At 38.3% G+C, this 20264-nt stretch overlaps 1 protein-coding gene across 2 annotated transcripts in view; it reads right to left on the reverse strand.

Moving 5' to 3' along the window:
• Positions 1 to 20264, reverse strand: part of ort (ora transientless) — a 122821-nt gene that overhangs the window by 36192 nt on the left and 66365 nt on the right. For both annotated transcript variants that reach the window (XM_071598214.1, XM_071598213.1), the window contains exons 8-9: positions 15083 to 15183; positions 4675 to 4835 (exon numbers count right to left, since the gene is read on the reverse strand). In XM_071598214.1, the coding sequence (XP_071454315.1) occupies positions 4675 to 4835; positions 15083 to 15183 (262 nt within the window). The remainder of the gene's footprint in view (positions 1 to 4674; positions 4836 to 15082; positions 15184 to 20264) is intronic.

The raw sequence follows: 20264 nt of genomic DNA on the forward strand, positions 1-20264 counted from the left end.
TAAAAGAAAACTCGCACGCGGATCTGCCAAGAGCTTCTCAATCATTTAAGTGAGGATCCAAATTTTTTAGACAATGCCCGACCAGACTTCTTCCTCTCCCCCCTCTGTAAATCCGTGTTAAAAGGACGACATTAAACAATGAAGGAACGGGGCGAAACGAAAAAGGTATTTACTTTTTAAATCTGTGAATCCGTAACAAGAAGAATGAAACATGTAAGATATGTACGCCGTAATGACAAATTAATGAGGAATACCTTCAGCTTATATTGAAGATGACGTGTACACTAGTAATATCGTATACATACGTTTACAGACACAAATGTTTACATGCATCAATCGAAGGAGTAACATTGCGTTTGCCAGCGCAAATAAAGACACATGCATATAAAATAGTACACTCATACGTATTCTGGAATTTTCGGTGGTTCAGCCTCCTGTGGACAGACGGAACTGAGGAGAAGGGTGACCGAGAGAAGGGCGGGGAAAGGTTTGGAAGAGGTGGGATTGAGATGGAAAGGTATGGGAGAAGAGGGGGAACGAAAAATTTTGGAGGAAGGGGTGATTAATGCTTATATTAATCCCTGGGTAATTACAGGTGTCTGAAAGCCATATGTACGCCTGTTCTATTGTCTTAAGTTGGAGTGGAGAGTCGGAAGGATGTTAAAATAGAAACGCTTTAGCAATCGTCAAAGGAAATGTTGTGTTGGGAGGCGTGTGTGTGTGTACTACCTTGATCAAAAATTTCCCGGAATTTATTCAGAAAATTAAAAATACAAGTTTATTCATCTAAATCTATATTGTCCCCTTCAAAGTAATCCCCATCGACTGCAACACACTTATGCCAGCGCTTGATCCAATCCTCGAAACATTTTTTATATTCGGTTTTCGGTATGTCCATCAGTGCTTCCTGCGATTTTTCCATTACTTCCTCTCGGCTGCTAAAACGCGTTCCCCGTAATGGTTTTTTAACTCGATTGAACAGAAAGAAGTCACAGGGAGCCAAATCAGGTGAATTCGGTGGCTGTTGGATGGTATTTGTTGCATTTTTCGTCAAAAAATTACAAATAATGATAGCACTGTGCGACGGTGCGTTATCATGGTGCAAAATCCACGAGTTTTCTGCCCACATTTCTGGTCTCTTTCGGCGAATTGCTTCACGCAAACGTCTCATAACGCCCAAATAATACTCTTTGTTTACTGTCTGGCCTTCTGGCAAAAATTCATGATGCACTACACCGTTGTAATCCATGAAAACCGTCAGCATTGCCTTCTTTTTTGACTGAAAACGACGTGGTTTTTTTGGTCTCGGCTCATTTGGTGAACGCCATTCACTTGCCTGATGTCTGGATTGCGTGTCGTACTCATAAACCCACGTCTCGTCTCCAGTAATGATCCTTTTGATGAATGTGGGATCGGATTCCGCCTCGCAAATCATGTCTTTTGCGACGTCAACACGGTCTCTTTTTTGCATGAAATTGAGGTCTTTTGGCAGCAAATTTGCTGCTACACGACGGAAACCCAAATCATTAACCACAATGTCTTGGGCGGATCCATAGGCAATGTTCAAGCCCTCCGCTATTTCTCTGATGGTTAATTTGCGGTTATTGACCAACATTTCTTTTACTTTATCAATTTTTTCACCGACTTTCGATGTCGATGGTCTGCCACTGCGTTCATCATCTTCGATTGACTCACGACCACTTCTGAACCGCTCGTGCCACTGGTAAACGACCGTTTTTTTTAGAGAATCGTTGCCGAAACACTTTTCCAACATTTCCAACGTCCGTGCGCCACTAAATCCGTTTTTTACGCAAAATTTAATACAAGTTCGTTGTTGCAAATTTAAATCCATTTCTGCAATTGTAAAAAATCGCCAACACACACAGAGATAGATGTACTCTTGGCTATGTAACTTTTGCAAATGTCAAGTTATGACACTAAGATTTAAAGGGAATATCAACAACAGATGTACCAATTTAACAAAAAAAACAGAACTCAAATCGGAACGATGGGAGCGCCACACGGTGGTTATTCCGGGAACTTTTTGATCAAAGTAGTATGTATGTATATATATATATATATATATATAATATATATTATATATATATATATATAATATATATTATATATATTATATATATATTATATATATATTATATATATATATTATATGTATGTATATTTGGGTCGCGGTAGTCCAGGGGGTAAAGCGTTGGACTTGAGGGTCCCGGTTTAGATTCCCGGGTAAGTCTCCGGGGACCTGCAGCTCCACCCCAGCTATCCACCTAAGCCATCAGGCTTAGTACTAGGTGAACTCTACCATCACCATGGTTACTGTGTTTATATATACAAGGTTCGTCCGGAAAATAAGTGTACTGACTAATGATTTTTTCCCGCCGCTCCAGACGCGCCCAGCACCGCTCTGACGGGCTGCGATTGGAGGGGGTATGTTGGCAAGCGACGCTGAAAAAGGCAGTCGGCTCTGAGCTGTGGTGTAGTGAGGAGCTCTGTTAACGCGAACCTCCACGCTCGACCCACGTCACGGAACTCGATGCCGAAGTTTTTGGAGCAGCGTTATTCCATCAAATTTGCGGTAAAGCTTGGGAAATCGTCTACCGAAACTGTCGGTATGATTAACCAGGCTTACGGGGAGTCAGCCATGTCCAGAAACATGATCTTTCGGTGGCACAAGATGTTCATGGAGGGCAGAGAAGAGGTCGACGACGAGTCTTCGAGAGGTTCTCGATGATGCCTTCGCGGGAGCGTTCCAGGAATGGGAACGCCGCTGGAACAAGTGTATCGACTCACAGGGTCCTATTCTGAGGAATATTAGCTTAAGATATGTAAAAGTGTAATAAATTTTTTTTCCTGAGCTCAGTACACTTATTTTCCGGACGAACCCTGTATATATATATATATATATATATATATATATATATATATATATATATATATGTATATAAACACAGATGTAGATTTTTAGAATATAGAGACACAAAGAAAGGACACTCACAATTTGTTATTTGACGTTTCGACAGCACGGCTGTCGTCTTCAGAATCATCATATATATATATATATATATATAAATATATATATATATATAATATGCATATATATATATATATGTGTGTATATAGGTCGCGGTAGTACAGTGGGTAGAGCGTTGGACTGCTGACCGGAGGGTCCCGGGTTCGATTCCCGGGCAAGGCACCTGCAGCTCCACCCAAGCTAAAGTGATTTTTCGGGTACCAGGTCTATCTGGGAAACCATAACCGGCACAGGGAAAGGAACTGGCCCCTCTACCCTGATGTGTGAATTTTCACGCGTCGTATAGGGCTTATTACTGGGTGATCTCTACCATCACCTACTAGACCGACCTTCGGGTTGATTACTGTGTTTATGGTTTATGTGTATACATATATAAATATACAATATAAATACATATATATATATAAATATATATAAATATATATATATAAATAAATAAATATATATATATATTTATATATTTATATAGGGAAATAATTGTCAATGGTATCCCGATCCCTACTTGAGGTGCTTTGTGAAGAGCACTTAGAGTGAGCAGACCGTCCGTCGGAAGGGACGTGAAGCTGCGGGCCCTCTGGTGCCTTTCGTTAAGAGTAGGCTAATGCCGACACCAGGTTTCCTTCCACCCTTCATCCTTTTCCATCTATTCCTAATGGCGCAAATTACCTCCTCTGTCGGTCGCTTCCCCAAAACTATATTAATTCCCCTAGTATTTTTATAATAAGTTTTTCTTGAATCCTCTAATATCGGTTCAATTTCAGGTTGCAATAGGTATTTTCCCGTTGCTTTGCTTGACATGGGAAATACGCTATACATTTTATATTGCTGCTTACGGAGTTTTGATAATACTAACCATTATATTATACCACCACTGTTCGAATTTTTAAGATGTGGTTCAAAATCCTACTCATTTAAAAGTAAACCATAAAATCCTGTGTAATCAAAAAAATATAATATCAATATTGTAAAATTATTTCAATTTGCAGTAGCGGCAAATCCATTAAAAATATTACAGAGAGCGGTTAATATAATTTCTACGTGTGTAAATTCATTTGAATTCGCATCTGTAATTTTGGTCCTGGTAGAGCAATAATATTAGTAAAAACCTAAGTAACATTGCTGAGAAAAGTTTAATGAACGCATATTAGAAAGACGCATAAACAAATATTCATGAAATTAATTCTTACCCCAAGAATGATACAATATTTAATGTAAAGTTTATAGCGAAACGAAATTTGAGTTAGTTTAATATAGAGTTTTACTTCGTTTAGGCATTTTCATATTATCCAACTGGTTACATTTGAAAGTAAAATCATATTTACTGCTGAAATATGTAGTAAGTACTTGTTTTCATGGGGGAACTTCATTCAGCGCTTGCATTTGCACTTAATGAAATTTTTCAAGGGAAATTCCGCTGCACGCAGCACCCGCAATAAAAAAAGAAATGCTTCCACAGACACACTATTTCGAAAACATATGAGATTCAACGCCTATGAGAATATGAGAATACGCCAGCAAGAAGACAAAGAATCAACACAGCAGCCGTGGAGCTCCCAACTGGATTACTCAGATCATTCTTAGGGCTTTGATATTCTCCTTTGGGTATCCCAGCCAATAACACTTACACAGTGCATACGGACATGAAGGCGTCAACTGCCTTGAGATAGGAGACTGGAGGCAGGGAGGCTTGTGACTTGGCGTGCTGGGTGGAGAGGGTCAGCAGTGATGTCACTCCGAGGGTCACTCTCGCCGGGGCAGCTTCTGGTTTGATCCAGAAGGACACCCACTGAAAAAAAATATCCATGACACCGTTAATGACTATCGGATAATTCCTACGAAACCCATGCGCTCGCGAATTAAAAATACTAAGATTTAAGTAAGTTTGATGGATACTGATGCCGAACTCTTTTTTTTAAATAAATAGCTATATAAAATTGCAACTGATGATTGACGAAAATATTCACATTAGTTTTCTAAAGACTGTTGGACATGAATTTTAAATATATCAACCAAGAAGGAAGCGGCATTGGGCATTGATTTTTTGTTTGGACAGAAATACGATATATAACAGTGGTATACCTATTCTTTCTTTAACTTTTCGGGATTCGGCTGGCTATTTCGTTGCGTTTTACGCTCAAACATCAATTCAATAGGAAACAAATCGCATGACCTAGAAGAGGATGATATCATTAATGCCTTTGGCAACACTCAAAATAAAAATTGAAAAATATTTTGATCGCCACAATGTGAAGGTACTGTATTTCCATATATTTTTCCTGATACCAAATTGATACATATTCCTTGTGGGCATGCTATTTTTACTTTAAATTAAACTTCTTTTCATTGTAGTGCGTACGTATTAAGGGATCCGAATACCCGACCAGGAAAAAAACGCCACATGCTCCGTGACTTACCCGATTGCCGCCGCGCAGATGTCGATAAAATTTCTGTTTTCACCATAATTTAGAATAATCATATCTTACAGGATGGTTTTGGATTTTATGTTGGGAACCACAAAGTCAAGATAGCATTTGTTTTGAGTTGATAACATTGTGATATTCCGCCGCCTATTGCATTAATAAAACAGCTGAACGGAAACAAATCGACATCGTCAAACATCTTTCAGCCTTAGACCGAAGTAGTTATCAGTGAGTTACCGTAAACGCTAATGCTGTGATTATGAAAACTATGGGGCAGGGGAGAGAGAGAACAATGTTTTTAAGCCTCTTACGGCTCCTTGGAGAAGCTGCTTCCAGCCATGGGCTGTTTACAGCATGTGTCTAGTAAAGATTTGATTCCTATTTAATTTTATTTATTTGTTAAATGGCGTTTGCCGATTGCAAAAGAGTTTGAGGTGAGTCTACCTCGGTGTAGGTAAGCGTTGCTGAGTTAGAGCTACTTTGGGTCTTCTGTGCGGACATGGGGATCGTAGTCCCAGATACCATCGAGGAGCGAGTTTCTGGTGTTGGAATGGGGCATGGTTCGAGCTTTTTGTCGCAAATCGAGAGCTGACAACTAGCCATCACACATCTCCACATTCAGAGACTTGCTCACCTCACCCGCCTCTAACCTAGCGCGAGCAAGCGTGGACGAGGGGGAGTCGGTGTGATCCCCGATGGGCAGCACTGGCAGTCAAATTTTAACTGACACATTTCGAATTGATGTGGCTAAGAGCAGCGAAAGAGGTCCCCCTGCTCCTACCCAGGCGGCAAACGTCTCGCTGCTCTGGGGATATTAACGCGTGTGTGATTTATAACCTGATGAATGGCAAATATGTTTCGCTTGCATATCTGCTGACTGCTGATACATAGTCTATGAAATACATTGTGCAGTAATAATTCGTTTCGTTATGGTATCCGTCTTCATATTTCCGGTATTAATGTATTTTAGGAAAATACATGAAACGACAAGTGATACGAGTAAACGTGATGGGTTTCACGCTGCCTTCTGAATTGCGTAAATCATATTAGAAAGATAGGCTTGAAATTAAATTCACGGGAGGAGGAGGTAGCAAGGGATATCGGTTCAGAGATCGGAAATTCTTTCTTGAAGACGAGTGCCATAATCGGGCGTCCTCTTTTCGTTAGGAGAGGAAATCATCGGTGAAGGACAACAACGGAAAGATCCTCTCTTCGGTGTCTTCCGGCTTTCTCCTAACACTGCACGATGCTACACAAAAGGTAAATGCAAGGAGAAAGACGATTGATTAAATGGGAGGTGAAAAAAGGAATGTATTCTTTGTGTATTGAATTCAAGAATTATGAGGATAAGGGGATGGAATCTGTTTCCCTCGACCTTACATTACGATTAAAAATAAAAAGCTCGAACATTTTAGTCAAATCATAGGCTTACACTAGTGATGAGCTGATTGCTATTGTCTGAAGAATGAGTATACAAAAGGTAACAGACAATGTGGGAATCTCCTTCTTTGAACGCATCATTTTTTACTTACCGAATGAACTTTTGTTCAAAATGATAATTCGCCAATTTGAATTGGTCTTACGAATAAGGACCCTCTTTGCAAAATGTTTTTTCATGAAAATAATCGTGGAAATTCGGATGATTTATCTAAAAATCAAAGTAATGAGCTTGCATGATGTATTAATTACAAGTGAACGAAATTAAAATTTAGCTATCGAAAGTCCAATATGATTTTGACTGTTGTTGCATAAAAGCATTCCCGCGATCTCCTTCATCGTAAAAATAAATGAATAATGTAATGAAAATTAACAACTGGATAATATATCGGGATGTGTATTTCCAGAAATTTGCTTGTAGAGGTTTTGCGATATCATTACATTATCAGATCACTCTTGAGGCATTTGGTAACAATGTGAATTCAGCATGAACGTATGCTCCCATGCCTTCCCTCTAAACGAATCGAACACGTTATTTCGAGGGAGGAACTTGGCAGAAAGACTTCGTCAGATCAACCAATGCTAGTTCCTATTCCAAAAACGCAGCCACAGGCCGCCACGGGGTGATAAGTATTCTTTCTCACAGAGCTGAAGTGGTTCTCAGGATCATCCATGATGGAGAGTAGGGCAAATGATTTACCAGAGTAGGGAAAATGATGATCAGTTTGAACTCAGAAAGTGGTATGGTAAGCAAGAGGCCATAGCAGTAATGTGGTCACTGATTGAGGGGAACATTTTAATAAAATCAGGATGTATTTGTCTGTTTCTCAGATTGTGAGAAGGCGTTACATAGACTAAATTGCGAAGAATTACTTAATGTATTCCAGGAAAAAGGAGTAGACTGGAGGGATAGGAGTTTTATCCGCAATGTGTACATGTCTCAGACTGCACAGGTACGAGTGGCGGTTGAAGAGTCGGGAGGGATACGTGTAAGGAAGAGAGGGAAAACAAGGGTGTCCATTATCCCCTGTGCCGTCCAACGTATTATGTCGAGTATATACTAAAAAAGGCGTGGGAAAAATTGGGAGAAGGGCATTAAATCAGTGGACTCGTCATAAAATCAGTTAAGTTTGCTGTGGAATAGTTATGTTGAATGGAACGAAAGGAGTAAGGAAATGTTTGGAATTGAAGCGAGGGGCTTATTGTGGTGTCGGAGATCAGTTGTGTTTTCTTTGGTAGGCAAGAAAGTGTATTGTGGAACCTTTGTAAAAGCTGGGTCCATCCAAAACGTACCTTAACTGAAAGAATACCAATTATAAGAAAAATAAATAAACCGAAAGAAATATACTAGTAATTGTAGTTTAGAGCTTATGATTTTCCCTGGTATCTCCTTAGATATATATATACATCTCCTTAGATATATATATATATATATATATATATATATATATATATATATCTGTATATATATATATATATATATATATATAATCTCGAGCTTGCAGTTAATATTTTATATGTGCCAAGAAAGCTTTTTGAGTGCACTTTTTGAACTCAATGACGCAAATACTAGGTTTAGAATTCTTCGAACCTTATGTTTGGGTCTATTTCTAGTGCCAGAAAATCGCTAGATTTTGTAGTCCAAAACGCAGAGGAACACTGCCATCCCACACGCCCATCCACTTTGACGGCGATAAATCATCATTCTAAGGTCGAAAATTTGGTTTCATTCAATCTCTCATTAGCTTCATGCGGCAGACGATAAGACGTCATGTCAACATAGGGCTCATTTTAGGCTCTCTTTCCTCCGCCTCCTCACCTGCAGTAGTACTGGCCATCCCTCTCCCTTTCTCACCATTCATTTGTCGACGAGGCGAATTTTCATTTGATTTCCATGTCCCCCATTCAACGCAGACAGTTAAGCGTTGCACAACCAAGTAATGAGAGAGAAGACTTGAAATCCTCGCTTCGCCATTCCACCGCCAGAAAACTCTTGTTTTATGATATTTGATTTATGTTCAGACACACATTCAGAGATTACCTGTCAAACGTATTTTGTATAACTTGACATGATGCTAAAAAATTAATATTGTTACTCATATTTGCCTTTCTGATTTTTCAAAATCGGAGGCAGTTATTTCGCCGTATTTAATGTTCGACAGAAAAATAGTAGAGATATTTGAGAAAAGCAGAGACATAGCCAGAAATCAAATCTTTATATCCTGTAAATTCCCCGTATTATACATTTTCAAATGCGTAATCATGGTGACGACCCCACGTAGCATCTCTCGAGCTGGAGGCATGAGTCCATTTAACGAGTACACCGGGTACAAATTTTGTTCAAGGATTCTGACTACGGATTTTGATGAATGCTCTTCAGATTTTACACTTGGAACAATACATGCATTTAAAGTATGAGTTCTGCAAATATTATCAATAGAATCATCAATCAATTTACTACACTTAGAAATGTTTTAAAAAAATAAATACGTCATTTAAATTTGAGTTACCATAAAAACTCATGGATGTCATAAGATGGCTAAATGATTCTTCATTTTTGCAGCTACAATTTATCACTGAATAATCTTTGAATATTCAGGGAAAATTTTATTAGCACGACGAGGCGGTGTCTATTGGCTGTTGGCAGAACCCGGTAGCCTCGCCGCGAGCCCTTTCACAACGATTAGACGATTGCTACTGTGGGGTGATGGCCTTCCTAATACTCCTCTACATTTCATGCCTTCTGTACCCTGCCCTCTTATAAATGCCTTTTTTCCCTTTCTATCCATTGACTTTGAGATTTTCAAGCCCTAGTCTTAGACAGTTCGGCCCTCTCGAGCCTCCAAGTGAACCGTCGGGGGCAGCGGAGGGGGGGGGGGTCAGCAAAGTGGGCTTTCACCATGATCAGTCGCTGCCCGGAAAATCTAATGTTGCTCATTCCTTAATGGCTAATATTTTGCATACTGATGTTCTCAGGGAAGATTTAATATTCTTTGAGCTATTTTATTATGGTAAATATCAATGTTCTTCGCAAATGTAAATGATTATTACCCCTCCAGTTGCCCTAAGGATGTGTGACAACAAACCTAAAATACATACGGATACAATTTTAAAGGAGAGTAATTTAAATAATATACTTCCAGATATTTCTGTGTGACGTGAGAAAGATTCGCAGAATGTTTTGCAGCTTGCTCGCCATCTAGTTTCCCTCCTCTTTCTGATAGAGTTTTCTCTAAAACTCTTGCTCTCTCTAGATGTGAGACTGGACAATCCTTGATCCTTGAACTAATCTCGCTCGTTGTATTGATCAATTCACTTAGTATATTACTCAGAGAAATCCAAGAAAACTAATCTGAAAAGTAATTGAGCAATCTTATGTTTTTACTTTTTTGCTGTAAATGGAGAAATTTTTTTTCAACACTTCAACATAAGCCACTCGTAAGTTTTAATGTAGAGTTGATCAAGTGAAAGGTTTTTTAAATGGTATTTTATTGTACCAATTGATTCGCTTTTAGAAGGTCAGAATAAAAGCCATTCATAAAGTTAACTATAGCATATTAAGGAACACCAAATTATAATAATGGCGAGAGGATTCGCAACTTTGAACAATTCCAATTATTATTGACTATTTTTGTATTTGTTTTATCGTTAGTTCATCAATGTGATAGTGTTTAAGTATTATGTCCTGAAATAGCGCGATTAATGGACAAGAGTTTCTTCTAATATACTTAAGAATATAATAGACTACCGTTTTTGAGGTAATATGCATTCTGCTGTATTGAATAAGAGTATTCTACGGACTATTAATTGCATGGATCTGATTAAAACGGGGAATATTCTCTACCTTACGGAATTCCTTGTTTTACTTAAACTGGTGAATATATGGGAAAATATGAACAAGTGAAATTTGACTTCTTTTAAGGATCAAAGACCAAGGAACCCCTTACCAGTATTTCTATTATTCTCTTCAACGTAATATACACATTTTATATAATATTGAACAACTTTCAATGAGTGAATTCTGTATCGAAAACGCGAATGCCTCATTTGTTTTGTGGTTTTCAAGCATATGTTTTCTCTCCTCTTCTCATTTCTTGGTCATCGTGTTACAATAATGTCAGCTATGAAAATGTTGTTTTAATATAATCTTTAATACCAAATAACGATATCCGCACCAATAACCCATTAAAATATACATGCCTGTTATGCTTTCAGCTTGTAAGCTAGATTTAGTAAAATGTTATAGAAATAGAGGATGAGATAAACGTCTGACTTAAAAAATCCTCGGAAACATGAAATCAAAAAAATCATTGATCGTGGCATTAAATACGTGGGAAAAGCAGTTTCTCGTGCACTTAGTTGAAGTAAGTAATAAGTTTCGTTAACATATTATGCTATGCCTAGAGTACAGTTGGATAGAAATATTTCTTAAAAAACCACATAATAAGAGAGAACCCCAAAATCTGGAATTTTGATAAAGATCCTAGGGTATGTTGAAGAGATTGAATTGTTTTCCGAGGCATTTGTGGAAAGGGTACACAAACTAAAATGTTCGTCAAATTCGGCTGGATTATATCAAAAAGTTTCGGATTGATGTTGGTTTACAAAAACAACGCAAAAGAGAAATATAATTGTCACCATTCGCAGGCTATGGATAAACGCCGAATCGGGCGTAAGGCATTCAAGAGACGTCTTGCATACTTTTGTGACCGCTTTGCTTTGCTCGCGACATCACTGCGAGCAATTGACAAGGCAATTCGGTACTAAAAGAGTCATAGAAAGTTGAATCCACTTTATGCTACACGTACAATATGCTGAGCGAGGAATGCAGAGGGAGGCGAGATCCCGAATCTGTGACACAAGTGAGGTGGATCTTCAGAGCGACAATAGCGACATAATAAGACAAAAGAGGGTAATACACCGGCCACCACGTGAAAGTAAAGGTAAAGCACCTCTGATGTAGGCTCTAAATAATGTATTCAGTAAATGGTTACCTGTCAAATAAATTGTCTCGGTTGCCGAGTCGCTGAGTGGGCTTGCCCCGTTTGACCGGGGATAACGGGAGCGAACTGGAAGGAACTCGAAGGCTTGAGTGTTGTCCCCAGGGGGATAAAGAAGAGAGAGGGCTTCCAACACAACCAATGCAAAATTGTCCAATGGACTTTTATGGAAGTATCTACCCTTTCAAGCATAAAAGACAAACAGTAGTTCAGTTACACTCCGTTCTCCCATTTATTAACCCTTAATGTACCGTTTCCGTTCAAGCTGTTTCCAACGGCATCCAGTGCCTTCCTCTCCCCATCCTGAGAAAAAGGTGGCCACGGATGCCTTGCCTTGCTATCAGTTTATCACTGTTGCTGCTTTGAAACTTGGGCAGAGAATGCTTATAGGTCAAATCTGGAGTTACTAACCGGACCTGCTCAATTTGTTTGTCACGACCACATAAATCTTCATTGGGAGATTAATGTGCTTGATGTTTGATTGGTCCTCCCTGGCGCTCGGAAGAACTACTTCGCCGGCCGCTTCTGTGAATTTGAGTGTCTATGTGAGTGGGACATGTCCGTCTCCGGCTCGAAATTAATATTCCCACAGACCATTTCGGGTGTTCTTTACCTATTAGTGCCACATTATTTGCGGGGATCTTAAGGAATTCTTTTTGATTAAGCAGGATTCTTTGCATCCTCTAAAATTGAATGTCTTAACTGGCGAAACAATGGATATGTTATCGACCGCAACAATGGAATCTTGAGTTAATTACTCAAATATAAATTAATCAATTTTATTCTTAACAATAACTTGTTAAAATATATCTTGTAAATCTATTTCTACTTTCGGGATCGTTTATTTTCCCAAATTTCTATTATAAGCATTGATATTTAAATGAATATAGCATTTATTATATATTTTTTCATCAACTACAAATGCTACAATTATAAGCCTTTGAAAATATTGAAAGTACGTATTTTGCAATAAAATGCACCAATTTCTCACTATAAAGATTGTCAAGTTTTATTGTTATTTAAAATAAATGGGCAATAGAGGGCATTTCATTAAAATATACATAATTTTCCATAAACTCCCCATTTCTGGGTCGTTCCTTGAAGCTTAAAGTGAAATAAATAAGGGAGAAGATATTCGCCTTTTTGATCTTAAGGGGTCGTGCTACCTGATTGCATCAATACTTTTGTCAGTATGAAAATCTTATACTTTGAGTACATTTTAACGGTTCTGTGGTTTAACATTATCCGAAAAATAGCCTTTGATCAATGGCTATGATTGCTTTTATTTAGGGAATTCTACCAATAAGTATAGATATTTGATTGTCTAGGGACTAAGCAGACGCAATATCGTATTCCGCGAAACTGGAGATTCTTGCAACACCCTCCTGTGACGTGGCAATTCATATTTCTCTCACGTATTCTTCATAACATTTTTCCTTCGTTATTAACGATCTTAAGACCTCTTCCAGGGAAGAAAAACCTTTTAAATTCTTTAGGGCAGAATTATAAATTTAAATAAATTTCAACCTTTAGGGCAGATAAATGAAAAATTAAAAGGAGATACATTAAATAGATAAGACATTAGGGTTCTGTGAATGGCTCCAAGTATTTCCAAAAACGAATGTAATATACAAGTATATCAGCGGTGCAAAATGCTTCTCCGATGAAGTTATTTTTTCCAATTTTTATTTCAAAACTATTGAATTAATATTCTTTCCTAATGTTTGAGTTTGTTTTCACTTTCTAATAATTTATTTTATATGGCCAATCAATTGAGTTCAAATTTTCAATGATGGTCGCTAAGATTCCATGTCGTGGAGAGAAAATTCCTGGGTCAAATGTTCAGTGCTGTTAAGACTCATTTACAATAATTACTTTCGAGATATTTTCTCAATTTCGAGGTGCATGAATCCCGTGGATAGACCTCTTGGCTACTAACTGGAGGGCCTGGATTCAGTTCCGGGTGAGAACGCTGGACAGCCTCTGCTCCAATCAATCTACATGGTTTCTGCTTGTCACCACTAGGGTGCGACATCAAAAAATAAGTCTTTAATTATTTTTAGTTACTCTATATTTCTGGTTTTATTTTGTGCTGCGCGGAAACATGGTCATTGAAACCGGATGATAGATTGGAGAATTTTAAAATGTGTGGGTGTAAAGAAGGATGGAAATGTTGATTGACAGGAAAACAAACGAGTGCTAGGTGTGTTTGGGGAGGAGATGGTCTGGCGGGAGAAATCCAAAGGAGGTCGGAAAGATGGACTCAAAGCGCATTCAAATCACAGTCGTTCAATTAATCTGCAAACCGCATGGTCACTCACGACACCGATACTAAGAAACTACCCGCGTACATAAATAAGACATACAATACGAATTGAAGTTAGTTAAAGCTGCACAGATAAATTGGTCCGATAATGCCGGACATATCCGCTGGTTAGATTATAAAAATAAAATGTAGATTGCCGAAAATATATGGGATTAACTGGAGATATTAAAAAGAACGGCCCTGCGTGGAAGGCTGAGACCAAATAAATCCTCAGGCCAAAGGAAGAGGGAGTCAGACGATAGAACAAGCAGGGATAAGAGGGTTAGTGATGAGGAGAAAAAAGGGACAGTAGTTACCCACTGTTTAGACTGACTATGAAAGTCATCTTCCGGGATTATACCGATATTTTCCGTAAATATTCATTTAATAGAGTAAAGTAAAACAAGGCAAATGTGTATGCTATGGCGGGATTATTAACATGAATTCTATTCCTTCCATTCAATTTAATACCTATCTCAGACGCAGCTAATTATACCATATTTAATTTACCACGCTTAATGCCATACCTACGTAGAGAGTGCGTTGATTCTGTAGGCCATAAGGGCTTCGACAGCATTGACAAAACTGAATTTGATTAGAACTGCCGAGTCAAAGTTATGTTACGTCAGATTCTGATGTGATTTCAAGAAAACGTATGGGGTGTATATAACTACTTATTGTATGCCAATAAACAGTCTACTCCTGATGTACTTCACGGGCAAAATGCCCATCTTTAATTATTCGCACAGACAAATTAACTTCCACATTTGGGAATTTCTTATCTTGCGGTGGACGCTGGCATTATTGAAATCTCTAATTAAATACCTGCAATCTGACTAAAGAAACCATCAAGTCGATCAATTTAACTTACCGACATGATGACAATGAGGCAGGTTGGAATATATGTGTGGAAGAGGTAGTAGCCCAAACGACGTTTCAGCACGAATATAACTTCCAGGCAGGTGAAATTTCCTGGAAAAAAAGTTGCGATAAGAATCACATTGAATGTAAAACCGGTATGTGAAACAATGGCACATTCCATTAGAATTTATCAGTTAACTTTGGGCGTAGGAACAGGGTAGATAAAAAATTCCTCGGACTGAGAAATATGCCTCCAAATAAAGAACTATATTTCTCATTCATAAATGTATGAAGAATGTTTAATAGTATGGCCAGATGAGTACATATGTTGAAATGTGATGGCATACAAAATATTGAATAAATATGCAAACAGAGTAAAAATTGTTGTTGGAGGTCATGCATGTAACAGTTGTACACATATTTTGTATGCATATTTTTCATTGTTTCCATAGTTTTGAGTAATTTTTGAGGACTTTTACATTAAAAGTAACTGACGTACTTTGAAAATAGTCAAAGACAGTAGTATGAATTCTATAAATTTTGAATAATTTCCTATATTTGTTTACATTTACGAGTAGTGAATATAAAATATGCCACTGATATCTCAGACGTTTCCCATATTTATAAAAACTGACTTGAACTAAACTTGAATTACATTAGTTTGTTGCAGTAGTTATCTTATGAGATCAAATACAAAGGGTACTTCGCAAATAAGGACTAGAGAGGACTGCCACTATGTGAGGAAACTCAATTGCAATGTGGGTAGGTGAAACAGAATGAAAACATTGTAAATTTTAAGCACAGTTGCACTCGAAAATCTTTTTCCCATAAGCGCTCAGCAGTATCTTTAATGTTAGTCCCAATTATTGCATTGAAGCACAAATACTTAGTTACTTATTGCGTTAAGTCCCATAAGTATAGTGAAGTCCCATATCCTATTGCACGTGTTCCACAAACCTGTTTCGGATGCCTACTCCTGGATCCTTATAAGAACCGATGAATTACTCGGCATAATTGCACCATATTATCCTTTTTAGAGGACAATATGATACCAGTGTGGAGAAGAAAATTCGGCTATGCGTGCTTAAGCTTCCCTAAGAAGGATCCATAACGCCGAAATGCATTGACACCACACCAAGAGAGAAATTTCAGACTGAGAAGTACTCCAACCTCATTATAGCTTTAAGTTAGCGTTTTTGGTGGGAGTGCATAGTGGGCCACTTTTGGTAAGCAGAACTGGTGCTGTGGGATGGACCAAACGACGGGTTAAGTCGCCCGAATCGACGTTCATGGGAAACCATGAAAGGTGTTGGTTGCTTGTGATAGGTAATATTCCGATTTCATTTAATGTCTATTGATCAATATTTGCAAATGTGTCAGTATGGGTCTACTATACATTCGCGAGTATGTACCTAGTACCTGCTTATAGGTTTTGTGTAAACAGTCGTGAACGCAAAGACATTAACTTATCTCTCGACTTTTTGTGGTAGTTTTAGGTATCAATTACAAAAATTTGAATTTCAAGCACTTTTTTTTATCATATTTCAGTTTTAAGTCTCGCGTCATAAATATATAACTTATCATTTCTATGGTTTCCTTACCTGCTTCCCCCTTTTAAACAAAACAAACGATAATAAATTTATTGAGGAAAAGAATATAGAATATAAACGTGGAATTCGAAAAAGAAACAGTAGATTGGAAGTATAAATAATCAAATGACGATTCATAGATTCATCCATTTATGGAATATTTTATGAAGTTTACGTCAATAGCGCCAATTGGTGTAAATTGTGGTAGGTAAAACCGAGACAACCGAGGTAAGCACAGATATGGATTAGTAACGATTTGAGGTATAATTTTATATTATTTTAAAATATTTAATGATGAATGTTCTGCATTTTCTTCGTTATTTTTATTCAACGATAAAATTTATTATTAAAATACTTGTTTTCATCACAGCAAAATGAACTTTGTGAATCATTTTTTCGGTGGATTTTATTTTTCTGATCAATGAATATTTTAAAATTATTTACGTCCGTAAATCGAGGTATACCAGTTAGACAAACTTGGCACGTGTAATTTGCGGAATTTTAACGGTTGTAGTTTGCAGATTACCTAATTTATTTGCATTACATTAGTTTTTAAAGAAAACAAAAAAAGATTAATTCTAATTACTCGTAAATATTTATTTTCGTGTATGCCAATTAAATTTCAGCCCAGAAGAGGTACGGCATATTTTTATGCAAGCTTTCAGCCCAGAAGAGGTACGGCATATTTTTATGCAAGCTGTGGAAATGAGTGTTTTTCCTTTGCTTCGTCACTCGAGCTCAGAAGCCGACAAGGAAAATGTTGAATGGGGTCATAGAATGACCCTTAATTTTCAAAGCTAACATTTCCCGAAAGAAGTATTTCTCAGAGCCATGATGTATTTACGGAAATAGTGAGCCCTTTGTACTTTTGGCAAGATATTTTTCCTTGCCTGCTTCCCCAACTCCCTTCGCTACCCCTGTAAGTTCCTTTTCCCGCCCAATACTGATGAGTCGGCGTCAAATTGGAGAAGGGGCGAAGAGCGTAGGGTCAGCGGGAATGTAGGTAGCTCGAGTTTTTGAGTAAAATGGGTCATAACCCCACCCTCTTGCTTGGCCGAGTGCAGGGAAGGATCCGTTATCCCTTACCGGGATTCGTGGACTTAGATCAGCCCGCCCCCACCAGCGACAGTCGTGGAACTCAGAAGAGCTCCACCGTCCAATCGTCATTTGGGCACCTAAATCGCCCGATTTAAGGCGGACGCCATCTTGAAGAGTATCCAAACTCGTTAGCCAGCGAGAGGGTGCAAATTAAGGCGCCTATTTCGGCCCCCGAATTTACGTCACAAGAAGCGTATCCTAAATACGCCATATTGCAACCCCATAATTCCAAATACTAGATGCGAGACAACTAGCAGAAGAATAATCGCTGTGACTGCGGGAGTGTTTTGTACGTATATGCTGGCCACAAATAACATCGGTTATTCCTTTGAGGGAGTACACTTTCACTCGTTGAAAAAACTAAGGCTTTATTAACGTGAGGAGGGAAAAGGCGGAGCATTTCATAGGCAAGAAAAATTTGGCGTTTTCCGCATGAATATCGTTTAATTCTTGTAATAACTTTATTTTGTCAAGTTATTGGATACAGATATTTGAAATGTAAGACCATATTTCTTTATTTGATGCTTCAATTCATGAAAAAGAATATCATCATTGTATCCATGCCTCGTTTGTGTGCTTATTAAATTTGTTATATAAATTAGTTCAATAGTTTCAGCCTCAACTTTGTGGAAGTTCATTTTAATAAATGAAAAAGAAACACTTTGTTCCAATCCACCAATTTATAATAAATGAAAAAGAAACACTTTGTTCCAATCCACCAATTTATTACAGGTACGACTAGTTTCGACGCTACGGCGTCATCCTCAGGTACAAAGTTTAAAGTCACAATCATAGTATATATACTCTCTTCTGGAAAGGGTGGGGGAGTTGTGGGAAGAGGGGGCGGGGAGGGGAGTACGGGGGTAGGTACGAAAGTATGTGGGAGAGGGTAGGAAACACCAGGAAAAGCGTTAGTGAGTGGGGGGGATTGGAAGGTGGGTTAAGAAAGGGGAAATTAGGGGAAAGGGGAGGGGATTAGTAAGCTAGGGATTTCATTGGTCAGTATAATTTGAGTCAATGGCTAATGGGGATAAAAGTACGGGTTAGGAGTCAATGGGAGTTGGGGGGAAGGGGTTATTGGTTCTGTTTTTCTGTTATTGCTAGGGAGGCTTCCAGGAGAGGTGATACGTTTTCAAACAGAATGTCATTGAGTAAAGGATGTTTCTTCATTGTTCTCCGGATCTCCAACTCTTCCTTCTTGTCCATCCTCCTCCCTTTTTCTTCCCGATGTAGTATTTTGGGGATGAAATCGCTGGTGTGATTTTCCTCCCACAGGTGTTTGGCAAAGTGGGATTGGGCTAGGTTACACTTCTTGTAGCACCTCTTGTGTTCCTCCGCTCTTGTCCGCACCGCTCGACCACTCTGCCCGATGTACCTCGCACTGCAATCCCCGCAAACCATTTCATATATCCCACTGTTTTCCAGTGGCTCAACTTTATCTTTAGTTTTGTTTATGAAAATTTTAAGATTTTGTTTGTTATAGAAAGCAATTCTAAATTTGTCTTTCGGGAATAATTTGCTAATTTTTTCGGACGGGACACCATAATAGGGCAATTTTACCCACTTAAGTTTTTCCTTAATAGTTACCCCTGAATTGTAAAGTAGCTGTTGGGCTCTTATGGAGCGTTTATTGCGGAGCATTTTGTCCACCATTTTTTCACTGTAGCCATTTGTAGTTGCTATAGATTTGATTTTCATCAATTCCTCGTTAAATTTTCCTATCGAGAGGGGAATATTAAGTAGTCTATTCAGTAGGAAGTGAAATGTGGATAACTTTTGGGATATATGATGGCGGGAGTCAGCAGGAATTACATGGTCTGTAGTGGTGGTTTTGCGATATAATTGAAAATCGAATCCTTTTTCCCTTTTAGTCACTGTAACGTCAAGAAAACTTAGTTTTCCTTCATTTTCTTTTTCACACGTAAACTTAATATTATTACACTGAGAATTTAAAACCGACAAAAAACTGTGCAGTTGTCTTACAGTGCCAGTCCATATTGCAAAGATGTCATCCACGTAGCGGACCCAGAAGTAAATGTTTTTTGTGTTAACTGAACTATTCATAAGCAATTTTTGTTCGAACTCGTCCATGAAAAGGTCGGCTAGGAGCGGTGACAAAGGTGACCCCATGGCTAAACCTTCCGTTTGTCTAAAATAATCACCATTAAATTTAAAATAGTTTTGCTCCACACACACTTTGGCAAGGGTCACTAGGTCACTGACGACGTTTGTGTCCGTCACTGTATTTGATAAAACTTTCTTTGCCACATTGACTGCTTCCATCGCCGGGATGTTGGTAAAGAGGTTCACCACATCAAAAGACACTAAAAAATATTTGGTGGTGGGGGGTTTTATTTTGGAAAGTTGCTCACAAAAAGCCACAGTATTCTTCACTCCATATCTTGGCTGGAAATTAGTCAACTCTCTAAATCTAGAATTCAGCACCGCCGCGAGTTTTCTGGAAGGAGAATTCACACTGGAGATGACTGGTCGGATAGGAATGTT

This window comes from Hetaerina americana, unplaced genomic scaffold (assembly GCF_022747635.1).
Source record: "Hetaerina americana unplaced genomic scaffold, ioHetAmer1.1.p SCAF_90, whole genome shotgun sequence".
NCBI classification, from domain to species: Eukaryota; Metazoa; Arthropoda; class Insecta; order Odonata; family Calopterygidae; genus Hetaerina; species Hetaerina americana.